At 54.6% G+C, this 21295-nt stretch overlaps 1 protein-coding gene across 4 annotated transcripts; it reads right to left on the bottom strand.

Moving 5' to 3' along the window:
* Positions 1 to 93: 93 nt before the first annotated feature.
* Positions 94 to 19949, bottom strand: RNASET2 (ribonuclease T2). Of its 4 annotated transcripts, none has more exons than XM_064598362.1 (10): positions 19764 to 19904; positions 19415 to 19584; positions 17116 to 17176; positions 15387 to 15442; positions 13998 to 14055; positions 11153 to 11220; positions 7555 to 7668; positions 4291 to 4336; positions 2567 to 2641; positions 94 to 344 (listed from the first exon to the last, which is right to left on the bottom strand). In XM_064598362.1, the coding sequence occupies exons 2-10, from the start codon at positions 19501 to 19503 to the stop codon at positions 294 to 296; spliced, it is 618 nt and encodes a 205-aa protein (XP_064454432.1). In that variant the 5' UTR covers positions 19504 to 19584; positions 19764 to 19904; the 3' UTR covers positions 94 to 293. The 4 variants fall into 4 exon arrangements, with proteins under 4 accessions (XP_064454432.1, XP_064454430.1, XP_064454429.1 ...); XM_064598360.1 differs by lacking the exon at positions 94 to 344 and adding an exon at positions 823 to 1252 and having other exon boundaries at positions 19855 to 19949; XM_064598359.1 differs by lacking the exon at positions 94 to 344 and adding an exon at positions 823 to 1252.
* Positions 19950 to 21295: the final 1346 nt, after the last annotated feature.

Below are 21295 nucleotides of genomic sequence, written 5' to 3' on the forward strand. Positions count from 1 at the left end.
ATAGCCCTTCAATTCAATAGGTTTTTTTGTTAGAAACAGGGTTATTTTGAAAATATGGCTGTTCTTAGGATTAAGTAAATTAGTGTTCTGAAGTACACAGAGTCCATTTTATTTCAAGTGTTTGATAAACAAAAGAACTAGGACAGTATCAACCAGATTAAAACAAATAGATGGGTCGTATTTTACCCCCCACAGCCAAACACGTCTCGGAAGGGCAGAGACCAAGGGGGAGTCACGTTCTGAGGGTTTCCATCTCACAGACCGTCAGGTGTCCTCACTTCGCAGACGAAGCCTCAGTGCAGCAGGGGGAGAGCCTGTCCGTCGGCGGGGGGAGCCGCGTCGTCCTGCACAAAGGGAAGGGCGCAGTCTCCAGGGACAGGGAGGGGGCGCTGCCCCCCCCCCCCCGGGGCTACACTGTGTCACTGGGCGCTTTGCATCCTGATTCATCAGCGGCCCCACCAGGCTGCGGCTGGGCTACCTCCTCTCAGAAAGGAACCCAAACAGGGTCTGGGCTGAGGTTGTGCAGCCCCTGACTGGGTGGGGATGCCGGCTGGCAGGTCCCCTGCAGCCCCCTGGAGCATCTCCCCTGCCTGCGCCAGGCCACCAAGGGGACGCGGGTGAACACGTTCCAAGCTAGGAGGTGAGACGCCCACCCGCCGCTGGCCTGATCCCGCCCTGAGAACAGGCCCCGCGCGACCCCCACGCCAAGAAGGCCACCTGCTTGGAGGGGCAGGCGAGCCACTCTGAATCCCCACCGTGTGCCCACCTCCAAGGGGCCTGCTGAGCCCAGGGCGCCAAAGAGCGTAATAAGGGAGAAGGAAAGAAAATCTGTATCCTTTATTCCAACCACAAAGCCTCTACCGAGGCGTGGGAGGCGTCCTTTCTCCCGCTGCACCCATATTCAGCCCAGAGTTACAGGTACAGCGTCAGCACACGGCGTGAAGGGAAACGCAAAACCGAACAGCCTTGCAGCAGAGACGCTTGCAGACGCAACGTTCCACTTGGCAGCCGCTTTCTGACAGGCAGCGCTTTGTGCATCTCCAGCTTTTCAAAACATCCCCGTGGCCTGTGGGCGCCAGGGAGCCGTCTGCTGTGGCGGCGGGTAGAAGGCCGGGCCGTCCTCGCAGACCTCCAGCCCTGGGCCCCCGGCCCCCCCGGGCCCCCCAGGCTCCCCTGGCTCCGTGCAGTTCCGTAGCCGCAGCTCCTTGGTGAAGCACAGTTCGATCTGACCGATCGTCTGCACCTCCTCACCCTAAACACAGAAAATGAGGGGCGTCTGAGAATTTGGATCTCGGAGGATCGCCTGTTCTGTGGTCATCAAGTCTCAGACTCTGAAGACACAAGGGGGGACTCCAGGGGCCAGCAACGAGCGGGGGCTCCCCACTCTGTCCAGCAGCGACCGGCAGGGGGCTGCAGGGCTCGCCGCCCGGTCCCCACCCAGATGTCCCCCTGCCAGCCTGGTGGCCTGGGGGAGGGGACACCGCTTGAACCTGAGGAACGTGCACCTCTGTGCACGGCATATGCATCACGGCATCGGGAGACGTTTTGCAGAATAAATGGGTCATTCTAATTTTAGTATATGTGCTGCCGAAGCGAGCACCAGAATAAATGGGTCAAAGGACCCTATTGCTCAAAGAATTTAAGTCTTTATCGAAGCTGACAAAAGAAACTACAGGCCCTGTACACACTAGACAAGTATCTACGGTTAAAATGACTAAGACTAACAATGGAAAGCCTGAGAAAATCCCTAACTTAGAAATGTTTCGTACACCCGCCTCCTTCACCGTCCCTGCCAGAGCCCGTGTGTTCTTGTCGGGGAGAAGTCTCAAGAAAACAAACCCTATTCGAGCATGGCGTCGAAGAACAATGTGTGTGTGTGTGTGTGTGTGTGTGTAATTTTTTTTTAATTCCAGTACAGTTAACGTACAGTGTCATATATGTTTCGATGTGCAATACAGCGATTCATCACTTCCATCAACAGCCGGTGCTCATCACAAGTGCCCTCCTCAGCCCCATCACCTAGCCCCCCATCCCCCCACGCCCCTCCCCTCTGGTGACCAGCAGTGTGTTTAGCTCTAGAGTCAAGAGTCTGTTTCTTGGTTTGTTTCTCTGTTTTTCCTTTGCTTGTTCCACATATGAGTGAAATTACATGGTATTTGTCTTTCTCTGACTGCCTTATTTCACTTAGCATCATACTCTCCGGCTCCATCCATGTTGCAAATGACAAGATCTCATTCGTTTCTATGGCTGAGCAACATTCCGTTGTGTATACACCACATCTTCATCCACGCATTAGTCGGTGGACACCTGGGCTGCTGCCACAGTCTGGCTATTGTAGATGATGCCGCTGTGAACAGGGACGCATGTGTCCCTTCGGATCCGTGTCTAACTGTCTGCGATTTTAAAGTGCACACAGCATTACCTGTACGCACACACTCCCACACACATGGGCACACACGCATCTCTGCCCCTGGGAACTCCACGGTGAGCACACAGATACTGACAACATTAACCTGTCTTCTCGATAAAGACAAAGAGCAACAAAACATAGCATAGCACCTCTGACCTGTTTCGGTGGAAGACACTGGACTTTAGGTACGACTCCGTATATGCTGGCAAGGGCATCTTTAATATCTGAAATCTGAAATGAGATAAAATGCATTAGAAATACTCGGGCAGAGGCGGTGTAAGGGGTCCACCCCATGCACACGGGACACTCCGGCTTCCGCGCTCACAAACACGCACAGCAGACCACAGGGCACAGTCCTCCCGGCACTCTGGGCTCGAAGACGAGACCCCGGGGACAGGCCGTCAGCCACCTGGGCTCCACCCTCAGACCACAGTGGCCCCCACATGTGCTCCAGTCTCCACTCTCCCCCCTGCCCTGAGCTTCTGTCCACACCCAGAACGTAGGTGCTACGTGCAATAGATCAGACCAACTTTCACAGGCCAGGACTCCTGTCTGAGCTCACATCTTGCTGCTTCCGAACCTAACAAAGTGCCTACGGCACAGACAGGGAGCTCAAGACATTAGTTGTCCTTGGTGCTTTTACTGTCATTGAAATCCGTTCTCTGATAGACACATTCTGGGCAAAAATGTAAACACAGTCCCCCTACCTGCTTGAACATGAACCCTGAGGACCTAGGGGGCCCTGCAAACCCTCTCTCTCCTGGGGCAGCTGACACTGTCTCCCCAGGGTCACTGTTCCCTCCCAGCCCCACTCTCGCTGCAGGCGGGACATCAAGCGGAAGATCAAGATCCAATCAAGATCAAGATCAAGCGGAAACCGGCTACAGGGTGGAGCACAGATGTCCTAGAGCGCAGCAGAAATGCCAACTGATTTCACAGTCAGGAGACCTAAGTGACAGCTCGGTGTGCAGCCAGGAGCCTGGAAACCAGGAATTGCTAAAATCAGTAACTTTAATCTTTTTTTAATCCCAGGAGATTAAATCAGCTTATGTAGAGAACACATCAGTTCCCTAACGCAAGAGTCAGCAAGCTTACTGTGCGAAGGACCAGGGGAAGTACTTCAGGCTCCGAGGGTCACTCAGTGTCTCTCCGTGGGACACCTGCCCACGGAGGGTGACCATGGGGGACAGTAAAGGAACCCGCCGGGCCGTGAGCCAGTAAGACTCCCTTTATGAAAACAGGCTATCCTGGGTGGAAAACAGTTATCTTTTGCATATGCTTACCAGACAGTAAGATCTGGTCTGTTTAAATTTCTGTAGTTTTATCATGAAAACAAAAAAAATCTTATGCGTCTTCCACAAACAAAATACTATAAAATGGAATGTGCTTTTTTTTTTTTTTTTAAAGATTTTATTTATTTATTTGAGAGAGAGAGCACATGAGAGTGGGGAGGGTCAGAGGGAGAAGCAGACTCCCTGCCAAGCAGGGAGCCCGATGTGGGACTCGATCCCGGGACTCCAGGATCATGACCTGAGCCGAAGACAGTCGCTTAACCAACTGAGCCACCCAGGCGCCCTGGAATGTGCTTTTCAAACCACTTACTCCCCTGCCCTGTGCGAGCCTAGAACACGCTTCTCACCGAGGGACCGTGAACCTCGGCTTCAAGGTTTACACAGCTTTCAGATCACAATGAGCACTGGGAAACAAGATATAAAAAAGCCTATTTGGAAACATAATAGTCAAATAGGAGAGGGCTTGTTCGAGTCACTTTAAAACCCAAGTGCGGTGCTCAGGCTGCAGACACTCTACTGTGGGCGGGATGCTAGGTGTCCTCAGGTGGCAGACATACATTCGGTTACGAAGCTGAAAGCAAGACTTACCTGGTAGTAATTGATAGATGGCTTTATTCCCAACTTTTGGAGCATGCTAAAATTTAAATTAAAAAAAATTAGCTGTATAATACATTTTCCTTTCTTGTTCTTTTAAAATATATTTCTTAATAAAAACGAAGATACTCTTAAAAGAAAGTACTTATTTTCTATTGCTTTCAGCAGTAAGTCTGTGAGCAAGGACAACACATAAATGGGACTCGGGCTTCCCTGACCACCCCTCCCCAAGGCGCACCCACTGCGGATCTCTCTCCAGCACCCGGACCCTTCTCGACAGTGGCCAGATGGCCCGTACCTACTGGAGTTGGCACACACATTACCACCTATTTGCCAAGCATGCTTCAAAAGATAGTTAGCAACTGATTCTGGATTCCAGGCTTATCCTAGAAAACCACACTTGGTCAAATCTTTAAATACATTCAACACCCACAGACCTGAATCATTTCCTAAAGCATATGGTTTTGACCAGCTATCCCATCAAAATACCATATGACTAATTTACCTGTTAAATGATGGAGCACAATATAAACAACTCTCAGATTAAAAGTCCCAAAACAACACTCGAGCCTCCATCACGTCTCCCTGGATTATCGGGGCTATGACCACCCGGAGCAGACGTGAGACCCGGGCTGCCTCTCCGGACACGGACATCGTCAGATGAGTCTGCCCGAGGAAAACCGGACTGACCAGGGCATGCCTCCTCCAGCCGTGATTTCTGGCAACAGTATATATTGTGTTAACAAGACAATGTTTGTAAAGACAGCACACCACCAAGGGTCTGGGTCTCCGCTGTAGCGCTCCTGGCCCAGGCAGGAGGAGGTGGTGGGCAAGGGTCCTCGGAGCCTAGAAATAAACGTGCCCACGGCCTGTCCTCATGCTATCTGCACAGCGTAAACACCAGATTTCAAAAGCTCTGGCTCTAGAAATGCAAAACTTTGCACATTTTAAATATTTATTTCAAGTTGCACTATTTTGGATACATTGGGTTAAATAATATAAAATCAATTTCACTGGTTTCTTTTTGCTATTTTTAATGAGGTACTAGGAAATTTTAAGTTACGTATATGGTTTGCATTATTTTTCTACTGGGCAGTTGAAGAGCCCGAGAGTCAGGTCACCAAGGAAGTGAGGCAGAGAAAGAGAAATATTTGGGGAGGCCTGGCATTCAGCCCAGATTAGTCTATAATATTTTCTATGGTGTTAAGATTAGATTGGCATTAATTCCCTGGCCCGTGTCTGTGGGTTATCCAAGATCTTCGGTTCACGATACTTTGCATTTTTCAGGTTTGCTACCTTCATATTATAAAGTGAATAGAACACTGCTAGTTTATGATAACATGACAGGCTTCCCTCTGAGAAAAAGATAATCTGTGGTAAGGGTTTATAACATAGAGAAAAATACAAGGGATCTTATGTTTTGACTTGCTAATTTTGTGAGCACTGGGATTTTAGATTTTCCTTGGAGGAACGGGGAAGGAATATACTTTCTCTACAACCCTATTCCCAGGTAGTCTAACAGACCTCATACCCCCACAGATCATTGTGCTCAGCAGGCCCCGAGCGCACATTCCTGCAGGAGGAATAATTAGGCGCCCCCAGCAGTGGTGATGGCCTTGCCCGAGCCGCAGTGACCCCAGCACTGGAGATCCTGCACCTGTGTGTGCGCACAGAGAGCTACAGACATTCAGAAAGTGTAAGCAGGAGGTGCTTCCTAAACAGTTGTCAGATGAAAGGATGAATTATTGAGATGTTTTATATAAAGCCTTTCAGCAGTCCCCATTCACTGCCCTTTTCCTGATTGAGCAGAACCGGGCCTGGGCAGTGAGCCGGACCTCGCGCCGCTCAGGCGTCAGGAAAACCTGGGGCAGCCTCCTCTCTGCAGACGGCCCGCGAGTGGACCCCGCTCCGCCACTCTGCACTGCGGAAACTCTCCCAGGCAACCCTCACCAGGATGTCCGGACTGGGTATCAGCTACACTTCTGGGGTGAGGAAATGTCCCCAAAGGTCTTGCTCTTGCTGTGAGAAGAGCTGCAGAGAAGCCCGGCAGGCGGGAGCCGGGACGCCGGCTGGTGTGTACCCCCCGTGCGGCGGTCCTCAGTCCTGCGGTCCGAGAGCAGGAAGGCGTGGGAACCTGCGGGGACCCCTCCGTCACCTTCCGGCACGGAGACGCAGAACCTACACGGTGCACAAGGGGCCAGTGGCAGCCGCAGGATCCAGGGACACGTGGCTCTGAGGCCTCCTCTGCAGGGCGTAGTTCAGGCAGTCTTGTCCTCCCCCGGGGCGCTCGCCCCTCCCCACCCGGATCCCAGTGACACGGGGGGCCGGCTGCGCCTCTGTAGGCCGGGGCAGTAGAGCGCATGTGCAGAGAACGGATGCAGGCCTGCGCATCTTCTAAGCAGATGTGGTTCACAAGCTTAAACACAGGTGACTAGCGAAGGTGCTTGATAGGATTCTGGCTGCTTCTAACTAAAGCAAACTATCTACTTTCCTGTCCTGGTCTTTAAAACAAGGTCACAGGTTTCCTACGTGACCACTTAAATGAAGAAAAGCAAGAATTGCCCACACACCTGGTCACCAAAAGTGCTCAGACAGTGGACGGCCAGCCTCAGCCCCAGCTCTCAGTCACGGCCAGGCGGGGCGAGCAGGTGGGGCCCTGGCCCTCAGCAGGGCCATCTGGAGGGGGTTTTTACGAGTTCTGGGTCTGGGTAATTTCTAGGCTCCGAGGACCCCTGCCTACCACCTCCTCCTGCTTCTTCCAGAAACACTAGAGCAGCGATCCAAACACCTAGTGATGCGCGTCTTTACAAAACCTGCCGCGTTAATGCAATAGACTTTCGTCAGAAATCCCGGCTGAGGGCGCCTGGGTGGCTCAGTCGTTAAGCGTCTGCCTTCGGCTCAGGTCATGATCCCAGGGTCCTGGGATCGAGCCCCGCATTGGGGTCCCTGCTTGGCGGGAAGCCTGCTTCTCCCTCTCTCACTCCCCCTGCTTGTGTTCCCTCTCTCGCTGTCTCTCTCTCTGTCAAATAAATAAATAAAACCTTAAAAAAAAAAAAAAAAAAGAAATCCCGGCTGAAAGACGTGTGCCCTGGTCAGTCTTGTTTCCTCGGGCCCACTCACCGTCCGATGACGTCCGAGCCCAGACAGGGCCCTACGTCTCCGAGGCCCACACTGACCTGCAAGGCTGGGTGGGAGATGCTAAGATTCCTCAGGACAGTTGCACGGCCTGGGAGGGCTAGGACCCAGGGGGCCCCCTACCTGTTAAGCTCCAGCCCCCGGTACAGGTCCAGGCTTCCACCAAAGTATTTCTTCTGCGAGTTGAGGGCGTCTACTTGGGCAGCACAGGTGCCGTGCTTCTCCCACTCGTGCTTCCTGGGAGAGCGTTTTAATCAACAGTCTCCGGTTAAAAGTCATGAAACAGACCCACAATGAAGAGTTCACACCTAGGACAGGACATTCGCACGCACGTTGTTTCTTGTATGAAGAAGGAGGCTAAGATTCCTTCTGTGCAACGGGCACGACTCGTGAGCCCCCTGCGCGTGGGAACGAGGCCCCAGGGGACAGAGTCCGGTCTCCAGAGGGTGCTCCATCTCCCTGCAGCCCCTCCCTGCCAGTCAGGGACAACTCACTTCGGTGACTCAGCACGAACCACGGCTGAGGAAAACAAAGCGCCCCCACGCAGGCAGGCACCCAGCCATCACGGGGCCCGGGTGTTCTGCTTCACAGGGACGCCGACCGGTCCTTTCTCAGCAGCTAGCCAAGAAGAGAAACGCCGCGGGCCCCCTCCCCATCTCCGCCTCCGCCCATCACGACGTGTCCTCATCCGCCCACAGACAGAACTCTAACAGAACACGCGAACAGCAATATGGATTCGAGAAGAATACTGTTGATAACAATTCCCCATGTTTTATTGCAGTTAACTAGGAAATTTCACATTCTTCTGCAAGGCAACAATACTGCTGGCTTAGAAATGGGGAAACTGAGGCAGAGGGGCTAGCGAGGCACCCTGCTGAGGCCACTCAGCCAGGAAGTCCCAGAGTCTGCACCCGAATGGCACTCTGGACTCCACAGCCGGGGCCCCTCCAGCTGCGCTGCGGCGCCATCCCAAGACCCCACAAACGTGGGGTGCGCCGCCTTCACATTCGCGGACGCTGTCGAGTCGGATGGTAGCCATCGTTAGTGCGGGAAAATGGAAGGGGCATTCATGAAGGGGTCCTATGCTGTCTTACAGAAGTGTGATCTGAATGGACACTGATGCGTCAGTAAAGCTCATCCACAGGGCCAGTGTTAAATGACAAGTCGCTCCAGCCCAAGAAAATGGCGTGGGAACAGCTACCTTTCTTCATCTACCACGGTTTCTGGGGTGAATTATTTCTACAGAGTAGAAAAAGGAGTTTTTTTCCGACTAGATGAAAATGGAACCCAAATTACAGACGCCCTCGTTTCTGTGGAGCTAGAATCATTCTAGAACCTGTCGTACAGGGTGCTGGCGGAGCAAAGAGCTTCGTGCCATTCCCAGCACATAAGAAATATTCAATTGGGGCGCCTGGGTGGCTCAGTTGGTTGGACGACTGCCTTCGGCTCAGGTCATGATCCTGGAGTCCCTGGATTGAGTCCCGCATCGGGCTCCCTGCTCGGCAGGGAGTCTGCTTCTCCCTCGGACCCTCCCGACCCTCCCCCCTCTCATGCTCTCTCTCTCTCAGTCTCTCTCTCAAATAAATAAATAAAATCTTAAAAAAAAAAAAAGAAATATTCAATAAATGTCAGTTATTATTACATTTGGATCAAGCTTAGCTTAAGGATCAGAATCTATTAGAGCATTGTTAGCGTACATCCAACACTGACTCCCACATCACCTGGAATTGGACAGTTTGCATTTAACACGAAATGGTCAGTTACCAGGCAGAGGTGCCCATCCTGTGGCCCTCTCACCCGCCAGGAGGGCACACGAGCAGGCCCGGGGGCCGCCCTCCGGGATGAGAGATGGGGGCTTCTCTGGGACGTCGAGGCCCAGGACAGTGAGGCTGTCCTCCCACAGTGAGGCCGCTCACCAAACTGGGCCTCACTCAACTCTCATTCTTCTTTGTACAAGCATCAAAAAACAAACAGAAATCCTACTTTGCAGGGGGCTCTGTCCAAGGTATTTTTCAATATGGCAAATTTTATGAATAGATTGAATCTAGAGAATTACCTCGAGCATAAAGTAATACCAAGACCGTGTACTCTGCATACTTGATTCCTATTTGGGATGAAAGAGGACAGTTTTCGGACAGGAGCCCTCCTCCATCCCCAGCCCCCAGCAACGAAGCTGAGGTGGACAGGCCCGAGTGCCTCTAGGACCCTATAGAAACTCACACAGCAAAGGGAATTTGGGTAACAGGGAAGCATGACCCAACGCCGCACGCAGGGGGCCAGTGACGGTGGCCCTGTACTCGGGTGCTCCAGGAGCATAAATACTAAGGAGAGCGGGATAGTCACCTCTGGGTTTACAACAAAAGTTTTTAGATGTGCTACTTACTATCCAACCTGAAAAAGTATCATTTTGCCTTTACAGAGCACAAACACATGTGTACTCTGCCCGCACTACTTGGATTTCATGTTCAAGGACCAGCTCGGACCGCCTTCTTTATGGGTATTTGTTGATTTATTGTTAAGTCACCTGGCAACAACAATCTGACTGATGGTGTCATGGAACACATCGGAACAAGTGGAAACTATACTTCGCACAGATTCGGCATTTTACGTGCACTGTGAAGTGCTGTAGAGGGTTTCCCCTGCGTTCCCCCATCCCCCCACTCCAGCTCATTCGGGCGTCAAGTTCTGGGAAAGCATTCTCTGGAATGCAGCTGTGCAGAACATGTGTCGGAGACCCGGGCCATTCCTCTCCCTAACTCTGAGTGCTTCTCCTGTTGAAGAGACCCAGGGGGTGCATCCCAGAGCCACGCCCCTGCCACACTTGTCGGCCTAAGCACCAGGGAGCCTGGGGGACAGGCACCCAGTGCCCCTCCATGGTTTCAGAAAGCTTCCGTCTACACTTAATTCCTTTCCTGAATGTTCTACACACAAATATTTCCAAATTGAATTAATCATTTTGGACAAAATCTGAATAACTGCAATGTGAACTATAAACTGCCACACTGGGGCGAGGCAGAGATAATAATTATTTTCGGTTAATATAACGTAAATGAACGTTAATTTTACCTTCTTCAAAAGCAATGACTTAAAAAGCTATCTTGAGTTAAACACAGCATTTTTCTCCTTGGCTCAGCTCCCACTACACTTAAAGATGTTTCTGCGGATCGAGCCGCAGGTGGGACCTCACCCTGTCCTCCCTAAGTCATAGCACGGGACCGCGATCTTCTGAAGCGCCTCTTCTTCTTTCTTGATGTATCTCGAGACAACAGCACAAAGTCTTTTAAGAAACATTCTCTCCTGCCTGCGTTGAAGCGACTGCCCCTTAGGTACCCATGTATTTGGCTTAGTGAAACCACAGGAAAGGAGAGTCTAAAACAAAGTGACGAATGAAATAGTGGATTAGGAGCAACTCTATAAATTCCACTTGCCTGCATTTTTTTTTTTTTTTTCAAATACCCAGCACAGAGCCCAACACGGGGCTCGAACTCACAACCCTGAGATCAAGACCTAAGCTGAGATCAAGAGTCAGATGCTTAACTGGCTGAGTCACCTGGGCGCCCCTCGCCCACATTTTTTATCTATTGGAGAAAGGCCCTGAGAATGACATCCCAAATAAAAGGTGGTTCACACATCTGCGCCTCAGAAGGGCGGCCCCGTGGTCTGTCCCCGCGGCCCCAGCCCAACATGGTGCCCCCCGAGGCTATGGCTCTCCTGCACTCACCAGAAATGGCTGTGATTTAGTGGATGGATCACATCAGGCCAGTACATCTTCATTTCGGGCAGAAGGTCCTGTGCATAAAAAAAAAAAAAAATCTGTGTAGGACCTAACAACTCAAAACCTAGAAGGCAAATCTGATAAACCAATACATTAGAAGAATTGACCTTTGTTAAGCAATAACAGTCAGGTGAGTAAGATTATTTCTTACAACACATATAAAAGTGAAATCTGACTAATCATGAAAGTGCATTGGAAAACAGGAGTATGCAGAGGGGAGTGGGTAAACACACAGTGGTTCACCCAGACAAGGGAATGTTAGCTCTAACAAGAAACCAGCCATCAAGCGATGAAAGGACACGGAGAGCCTTCCATGCATATCACTGAGTGGAAGAGGCCAATCTGAAAAGGCTGTGAGTCCCGACGTGTGCTACCCTGGAAAAGACACGAGTACAGAGACAGTGAAGGGTCAGTGGTGTGAGGGGCTGGGGGAGGGAGGGGGATAGTGGGAGAATGAGGGATTTTAGGGCAGTGAGACGCCTCTGCATGGTATAGCGGGGGATGCACGTCATTACGTAGCTATCAAAACCCCTAAGGCTCTGTGACACAGAGCGAGCCTACTGGGAACGGCAGTGTCTGCTAGCGATGAAGCATCCATCCTGTGACAAGCATACCACATGCATGCCAGGTGTCAACCACAGGGGACACGGTCTGTGCGTTCGGGGGACACACGTGGGAACTCTGCACCTGCCACTTAATCTTTCTGCTTTAGGTTTCTGAGACTGCTGTAAAAAGTAGCATCTACTAATTAAAACACACACCACAAAACTCAGGTTCTCCTTTCCCCCAGGAGGAGCTCATCTGGACTGGGCGCACTGTACAATACAGAGAGTTGCCCTGAACTGCACAGCATCCGGGTTTACTTTTCCATTTCTACAAACGCACTGGACCAGAAACGAGGTTCACTTACAACAGCGTCTAAACAAACTCAGGGTGACCTCGCTTTCCCCTATTTGCCACCACCCCCCGCTACCTGCCAGTCACCGGACAACTGGACACCCCTTGCATCCCCTGCCTGGTCAGCCTTGTCCTCACGCTCCCACGGCCGAACTTCCCAGGAAGCAGTCTGCCTCACTGTGTCCATGTGCCCCCGTCTTGCACCTGTCCCACACTCTGGCTTCAGCTCCCAACAGCTCCACAGGAGGGGGCAGTAGGCCACTTTCGTAGGGGACCAACGCTAAACTGGGCTTTCTGGGACAGAGCAAGTCACCCAGCAGTGTTTTGAACAAAGAGTGGCTTGCGGCCACCTCCCCACCTTGCCCAGCAGGCCGCTCAACTGAAAGGGCATTTTCAGCCTTCCTTTTACGAACCCTGTTAGTGCTCCTTCTCGAACCCCCCTCTCCTGGCTCCCCCCCCCCTCCTCTGGCTGCTTTATCACATGCCCTGCCCCCCCAATCTCTGCTCCAGGCTCGGCCCTGCTTCCCCACCCCCTCCACGTTCACACCTATGGGCTTCATACCACCTATGCACTGATCCCACCAAAGCTCGTCTCTAGCCCAGACCGCTCCTGTGACAGACACACGTAACCCGCCGGGATGTTTCCAGGGCACTTCAAACTCAACACGTGCAAAGCTGACTGTCTACCACACACCCGCCAAAGCCCGGTTCCCCCGCCAGCGCCCCCGTGTCAGGAAGGAGGACACCCCCAGCAAAGCCCATACCCAGAGCCCCACGGGAAGCTTCTCTCCCAGCTAGTCACCGAGCCCTGTTCCTCGACTTCTGGGCTCCCCTCTTGCTCTCCATTCCCACGGCCTCTGCCTACTCAGCTCTTCAGCCCTGGCCCGTCCCCCACACCAGCTCTCACGCGAGCCAGCACGGCATCCGGGCTCTTTCCCTCTCGGGCGGGAAAGCTAGAGGCACTCGGTACACTGTCCGTGAATCTGTAATTCCACTGTCGGGTCACGAGACTCTAACCAGGAACACCCCCGCGGTATTAGGCAAGCTGCAGTGAGTCTGGGAAGGGGAACGTGGGTCTGAGGAATGAGACGTTGCCAGGCTTTGGGGTACACTAATAATTCTTACAGACAGTCCTCAGACTCAGGCCTCTGGGTTCCTGCCAGTGAAGGCCCTTACAGGAAGGAAAGAGGAGAAAAGAATACCACATGGACTAGAACGTGTAAGGGTTTGGAACTTCCTGCCTTGCCCTTTTGGGGGCCATATATTCATGGGAAGGACCCTCATTCTAGCAAATCCTGATGCCATCTCATGTTTTCAGGGAGGCCCTACCCTGTAAGTCCAGGTACTTGTTACCTGACAGATGACTGGTTACATGCCCAACGAAGTGTCTCAAGAGAGTGTCTGCATATTGCGGGTAAAAGCCGCTCCCTGGGCTATTCGGCAACACAGGCCTTTGTGCTGGGAGGGCCCATCCTTTCCTTTCTGCTCACAGGCCCTACCTGGAAGCCCACCCGCCCACAGCCAGAAAGGACAGGTGTGGTACCCTGTGCCTGTCCTCCAAGCCAGAGAGGTCTAGAAATGCTGACCGGGAGGCACAGGGGACCCGGGACTAACGTGGCCTGGCGGGGGGCAGTCAGGGTCGGCTTCACCCTCGTCTGCTGTCACTTCACAATTCACTTCTAGTGCTGTGGGCCCCGGGCAGGGGAGAAAGGTTAGTTTGGATTTAATGTGTGGGATTGTTTTAGGGGATCCATAAATCCGGAAAAAGTGCCAGGGGTTGAATCCTGGTGAATACGATCGTGATTCCTCATTTGAAAGCATGCCTTTGTGGGTGCACTTCTGAGGAGTTAACAGAGCGCAGTCTCTGCACTAGCAACAAAATGAACAGTGTTACCTTAATCTCTTCTAAATTAAAGGGCCATGATCCATTACATTCTTCTGCTTTATCGGGCCTTGAAATTAAAATGAAAAACAACAGCAATTAGTCTTGGTTGAGATGAGCTCCCAATGCAGGAGGAAGCACTTCCATTAACGTCTGCGGGAGCATCTGCGGGAACATCTGCGGGAGCAAAGGCAGAGACACGCTAAGGCCGTGTGAGTCACTTAACAAAGAACACTCAGGTAGGGGCAGTCAAAAAATCCACCCAGGAGCAAGGCACACAACGACTCCCTCCCCGGAAGCAAACGAAACAAGCCGGTCGGGGGAGCTCGGGAGTCAGGCCGGGGCCTGAAGTCTCTGCCCTCTGCCAATCTCCATGCCCATGGGCCACGGCACGACTCCCTCTCTTTACAGGAGGATGAGGCTCAATGACGCAGCATACAGACGGTGCTCAGAGTGCCTGCCGATAACCCAGGCTCAGCTAGCACGGCTTCCTAAAATCCTAAGCACGGATCCCCTCCCTACTTCCCCACGTCTAATTCTGGACGTGTCAACTCCCAGTCTTCAGATGCAGCTGAGTTCACCAGGCCACCGAATCTACTTCCTAGACCCCCAACATGTCTCCAGTGTCAACAGGCCGGCCCAGCACCCCGAAACCAGAGCAGCTCCCTGCCGGGATGGGGGCACACGGTGCACCGTCCTCCCAGCTACAAGTGAAGCGGCAGGAACATCAGCACGACCCGAGGAAGCTCGCTCCCTGAGACTGCAGTGTGGGATCACTGACAAGTCTGTGGCAAAGGAGGGGCTGGAGCCGGGTCCCCGGGCTGCAGTCTAATTTGCTGCTCACATAACCCCGTTCCTGAGGAACAAGCACGTACTGGCAAAGGCCAGAAGGGCCCCTCTCCCCACGGGAGCAGCTGGGCAAGGGCATCCCTTTGACAGGCTGACTCATGGGCACAGTTAAACACGATAAACACACGCACAAAGAGGGAAGAATAAACTACACAAAATGCAGGCAAAACCTGAATGATGAACTCGGGTATCCGTGTACGATGTAGACACATACACGCATGTACAATGCACACGCGCTTATTTATTTTTATGCATCTACTTATTGCCCCCAAAGAAGGATAAAATGAGAGGGTTACATTCAGTGACCCCAGCCTGGACCCAGAGTCCCTACCAGCAGATGTAAGCCGGATCGTCCCTGTTCCACCAAAGCAGAACTAAGCCACAACAAAATTAGGGTTATTGTACAAACAGTGAAGATATTTTAAATAAGGATTTGGTCCACTGAATAAACTCCTAACAAAAATCACTAGGGTAACTCTTAGGACCAGCCTCAATCTACTTTTGGGTTGGCTAGTTTTTTCCTGTTTAAATGTGAGCGGCGCTAGGGCTTGCCATAATCCGTGGATGGTCCAGTAATCCGGAGGGTCTCTGCAGTCGTTCTCAACCTCCTGCAGAGGAAAGACAGACAGCACATCACGGTTCCGTTGTTTATTTACTGCGGCTTCCAGCCCAGAGGAGCTACGTGGGGGCGGGCGCTCCATCTGGAAGGAGTGGCCCAGTCCTCAATTACATAACCAATTAAAAACTGAGTTTTGCCTTTTTTTATATGTTCTCAAATTAAGTCAATCTGATGGAAACACACCTATTTGCCCATTAATTTTCTTATCGTGTAATCAAAAATAAATGTTTGAGGGCTCACAGCACCCGTGAAATGAGCTGGTTCAGGCGCCAGGTCTGGATGTGTTAGTGATACAGTAAGTGTGAACGTTACAGAATATAAACGTGAGTGCGAGTGCTCTGGAGCGAAAACGCCAAGGTGAGGATAGGACAATAAAGATAAACTCACGGAGATAAAAGCTCAGTAGCATACGCTTTAGGGACTTCCAAATTTTTTAGCTAAATTGGGGAGTTCTTCCAAAACAACCATCAAGAAATGTATCGGCTATGGGATCGATGCGCCCGCGGGAAATAAACCCATGAAAAGCGGGTGTGGGTATCTGGTGAGGAACAAGTGAGGCTCCAGGCAGATTTTCAAGCCTTTCCTGTGGGGATCACCTTCTGTGGAGAGGCAGCTCTGCCCCAGGTTGGTCTGGAAATTAGGGAGGCTCTGGTTTAGGAGACTGGCACGAGGGGGGCATGAAAGGTACCTGCCACAGACCGAGAGGGCAGAAGAGCAGGACAACAAAGTGCAGGATCAGAGCGGGGGGCGTATACTTCACCTCTCCCGACATCCCAGGTTCATCCCTCAGGAAAGTACAGTCCAAGCAGGGGGCCCACTTCCCGCAGGTGCCCGGCTGGTAAAGAGCAAGGTCAGGACCCACGGCCAGGGCAGTGGGGGGTGTCTTCTGTTGGCCCTACGTCCAATGTCTCAGATGAGCCTTTAAGGGGATGACTGAGACCCAGGGGCAGCTAGTACCTGTCAGTCCCCAGCATGTGCCCGAGGTCCGTGCAGAGCACCGAGGACCATGGAGAAAGACAGACCAGTCACTGCACCCTAGAACACCTACGTCACTCATGCGGGGAACAAGCCCGGAGACAGCCCCACTGCCTGGGATGACACCAGGGCCACAGTACAGGGACCCCTTGTCATGGGCACCCTGCAGTGAAATTAATTCCCTAACAATGACGCTTCACTGGCAGAAGATTTTTTTAAAAATCTCATGTCTGAAGCTTCAAGGTAGGAATGCATTTCAGTGCGCAAGAACACACCCACGTTTTGTCACAGAAACACCTCAGCCACCAAATGACCTTGCTCCGTGCCCCCAGGCAGATCTTCTGGTGTTACCCAGCACGGGAGCTCTCTACACCGGCCCTGCCCACAGGACCCAGGGCTCCCGCGATGCCCCACCACCAGCGTGGAGAGCTAGATCTCCAACCGCACTCAAAGCTGGTCACCACTGCTCCATTCTCCGCCCTCCAACACTACTCAAGCCAGAGCACAGCAATAGCACGAGAGGCAGAAGGAGACAGTGCAGTGTGCAGTTTAGGAACCTCGGCCCAGAGAGAGCAGGCCTCACAGCAGAAGCGAGACACGGCTACGAATGACAGGCCAGCCGAGAGCAAACGTGGGCACAGAAACCCACTATGCATGAACGGGGCCAGTTGAGGCAGGAAAACTCACCTTGCACACTGTTACGGGCCAGTGGTGAACCATAATTAGCTTCTTCCACTGATGGTTGTCACTGTTAAAAGACAAGGAACTTATGTTTCAAGAACCGTTTAAAGAAAAATTCATCCATTCATTTATACCATCATGCATTCAACAAACACGGAGTGACTGTCATGGGCCAGGCGCTACTGTGGGATGGGGCCACGCTATGAATGAGGGACCTGGTCCCCAGGCACTACCACGGGATGGGGGCACTGTCCGGAGGGACCCGGACCCTACCCTCGTGAAGCACGCGTGCCAGGGAAGGAGACAGTGACCGCGGTAGCTAAGAGAACACACACGGTGCCCCACAGTGACAAGTGACAAAGAATATAAGTAAGCAAGAGGACGGGCATGTCAGCAGTGGGGACAGGAACTGAAATTTTAGGCCAGAAAGCCCGGGAAGGCCTCACTAAAGGTGGGGGCAGAGGCCAGGAGGCAGAGGGAAGGAGCCCTGAAGTGCCTTCCTCCTAGGGTTGGTCACGAGTGTAGAAACAGAAGCATTGTTGTCCCTTAGCCACATCTGTGAAACCCATAAGGCCCTCAAACCTGAATTTTTTTGTGGTTCATTGGGCAACAAAACATGACCTCAACTAGTTTGAGCTGCTTAGTGCTCTACACCCCTCAGTGTGAAGGTGCAGGTGCTTGGCCCCACGGTGCTCCCTCAGACACGGTGCTCCCTCAGACTCGGTCTGGAGCATGGCCATGCCCGCCATGACCCACACGCCCGGAAACCCCTGGCTCTAGGACCTCCAGGTGAGGGGGGGTGGAGCTATGTCTGCAAACAGGTCGAAGCAGGAAGGATAGCTGGTGAAAACACTCTACAGATGGGAAACGTCAGCGGCCACAAAGGGACTTCACTCAAACAGACACTTAATTCAGGATAAATTAGATTTTAAAAGGAATGACTCAAAAGTAAAACAGGACCAAGTGCTCACACATTGGTTTCTGTAAAGAGGTGAGTCCTGCTGAATAAGTACAGAATCACAATTCAGATGTTACACAAACTTAGTTGTAAGTTGCACTCAGTATAAAAGAAAAAGATAAGCTGCAGCATGAGAACTAGAGCTGAGACAAATGTCAGAAGCTGCTTTTTTCTGGGTGCAAAACCCTCGTTTAGGTGGAAACTGAGACTACAGGATCAAGTTACGGCCAGGGAGGGAGACCCCGAGTACGCTCTTTACCAGGATCTATCAAGACTCAGAACGTCTACAAGACAAGGTCCACACACAAGCCAGGCAAGAGTGGCGGGGGTGTAGAGAAGCCTCCCCTGAAAGCAGTGCAGAAGCTGTTCTAAAGAGAAAGGCCACCAGGCAAAGGAAGAGAGGAGAGTCACCAAGTTGTCCACCCAGCCAGCGCTTGGGAAAACACCTTCCGACCCCTTAAGGCCTGGAGGGTTGAATCTGCTGCGTTTTCTCCAGACCACGCCTCACTCACTGTGGTTGTCCAACTACATCAGCGCATGAATTATGCAGGGATGGGGGTGGTGGGGACCACATATTAGAGTCAGGTCTTTATCCGACATTTACTGACTGCTACTGGCCAGACATGATTCTAAGCACATTCTGCCTCGCCTCGAATCAACACTTAGGAGGCAGGTGCTGTTGTTACGTCCACTTGACAGATGAGCAAAGCCACACAGGGAGCTCCAAGGTCACACATCTGGATGAACCAGCGGCTGGTTCTCAACCAGTACCCCACACTACCTCTCCAACGATACACTCTTAACCTGACGGCAAAAACTAATCCATTAATGAACGTAGCTCGTTTTCAAAAAATAGGCTTCCTGGGGAAAGCTGAAATACAATGTTACCTTTTCAAGTAGATGATGAAACAGCAATGACACTTAATTAAAAAGTAAAACCCACCTTTTCCCTCCCCTACCGTGTAAGTACGAAAGCTTTTATTAAATACGAAATCATTACCCAAAATAAATAGAGGAAAAAATTAAAGTCTGGTGCTCAAAATTTGGTTTCCTCTACAAACGTGCAACAAGAATCCTCCACAAAACCGCCTGTTTACCCCGGATCAGCTGCAACCCTGAATGAAAAGGAGGAAGGGGAAGGCCGGGGGATGAAGAGCCTGCGTAAGACACTTAAAAAGAGGAACCAGCACCACATCCCCGACGTCGCACCGGAACCTAACCCAGAAGTGCGCGTCGACGATGTCGGAGGGGGTCAGAGCACCTGCCGGCGCCTCGGCCCGACCCCAGGCCCCCGGCCCCCGCGGAAGCTCAGAGCCGCCCCACCGCTCCCAGGGGTCCCGGGCTCACCTGCTCCGGGACCCGCGCGCGCCGCCCAGGCAGCACAGCGCCAGGCAGAGCGAGCGCAGCAGCGGGCTGTGGGGGGCTGCAGGCTTCATCGAGCCCCACGCCCGAGGACTACACGCTCACGCGCACAAACGCTCAGCTCCGAAATATCCGGCGCCAGGCCCTGCGCGTCCCTGCAAATGGACAGGATTCCTGAAGCCCAGCTCCGACCCGCCGGCGGCCGACCCCACCCCAGGGCGTCCGCCGGCCCGAGGGGGCCCCGCCCCTCCCCCAGCCCGCCGTCCGGACGGGGCCCCGCCCCTCCCCCAAGCCCGCCGGCCCGAGGGGGCCCCTGCCAGGGCCCCCGCCTCACCCGGGCCCCCCAGGCGTGCACGCGCCCCTGCCAACGCCGCACCGCGACCCCAGCCGCGACCTCGCAGTGGACACCGCCCGGCTTCCCGGACCTGCGCGTTTCCGCCCCTGGGCGGCCACCCTGTTCAGGCCTCCGTAGGCGGGCACGCCCCCGGCCCGGCAGACACGCCCCCGGACGCCCCGCCGCCAGGACACGCCCCCGTGGACGGGCACGCCCCCGGCCCGGCAGACACGCCCCCTGACGCCCCGCCGCCAGGACACGCCCCCGTAGACGGGCACGGCCCCGGCCCGGCAGACACGCCCCTGACGCCCCGCCGCCGGGACAGGCCCCCGTAGACGGGCACGCCCCCGGCCCGGCAGACACGCCCCTGACGCCCCGCCTCCAGGACACGCCCCCGTAGACGGGCACGACCCCGGCCCGGCAGACACGCCCCCTGACGCCCCGCCGCCGGGACACGCCCCCGTAGACGGGCACGCCCCCGGCCCGGCAGACACGCCCCTGACGCCCCGCCTCCAGGACACGCCCCCGTGGACGGGCCCGCCCCCGGCCCGGCAGACACGCCCCCGGACGCCCCGCCGCCAGGACACGCCCCCGTGGACGGGCACGCCCCCGGCCCGGCAGACACGCCCCCTGACGCCCCGCCGCCAGGACACGCCCCCGTAGACGGGCACGGCCCCGGCCCGGCAGACACGCCCCTGACGCCCCGCCGCCGGGACAGGCCCCCGTAGACGGGCACGCCCCCGGCCCGGCAGACACGCCCCTGACGCCCCGCCTCCAGGACACGCCCCCGTAGACGGGCACGACCCCGGCCCGGCAGACACGCCCCCTGACGCCCCGCCGCCGGGACACGCCCCCGTAGACGGGCACGCCCCCGGCCCGGCAGACACGCCCCTGACGCCCCGCCTCCAGGACACGCCCCCGTGGACGGGCCCGCCCCCGGCCCGGCAGACACGCCCCCGGACGCCCCGCCGCCAGGACACGCCCCCGTGGATGGGCACGCCCCCGGCCCGGCAGACACGCCCCCGGACGCCCCGCCGCCAGGACACGCCCCCGTGGATGGGCACGCCCCCGGCCCGGCAGACACGCCCCCGGACGCCCCGCCGCCAGGACACGCCCCCGTGGATGGGCACGCCCCCGGCCCGGCAGACACGCCCCCTGACGCCCCGCCGCCAGGACACGCCCCCGTAGACGGGCACGGCCCCGGCCCGGCAGACACGCCCCTGACGCCCCGCCGCCGGGACAGGCCCCCGTAGACGGGCACGCCCCCGGCCCGGCAGACACGCCCCCTGACGCCCCGCCTCCGGGACACGCCCCCGTAGACGGGCACGCCCCCGGCCCGGCAGACACGCCCCTGACGCCCCGCCTCCAGGACACGCCCCCGTGGACGGGCCCGCCCCCGGCCCGGCAGACACGCCCCCTGACGCCAAGCCGCCGGGACACGCCCCCGTAGACGGGCCCGCCCCTAACCACGGCCCTTGGCTCTTCGCCCTTCGCCCTTCTCCTGTTTGTCTCCCCGAGGAGGCTTCTCTTTC

Source organism: Mirounga angustirostris, unplaced genomic scaffold, assembly GCF_029215605.1.
Source record: "Mirounga angustirostris isolate CCGP_5_RB_7025 unplaced genomic scaffold, mMirAng1.0.hap1 SCAF_8, whole genome shotgun sequence".
NCBI classification, from domain to species: Eukaryota; Metazoa; Chordata; class Mammalia; order Carnivora; family Phocidae; genus Mirounga; species Mirounga angustirostris.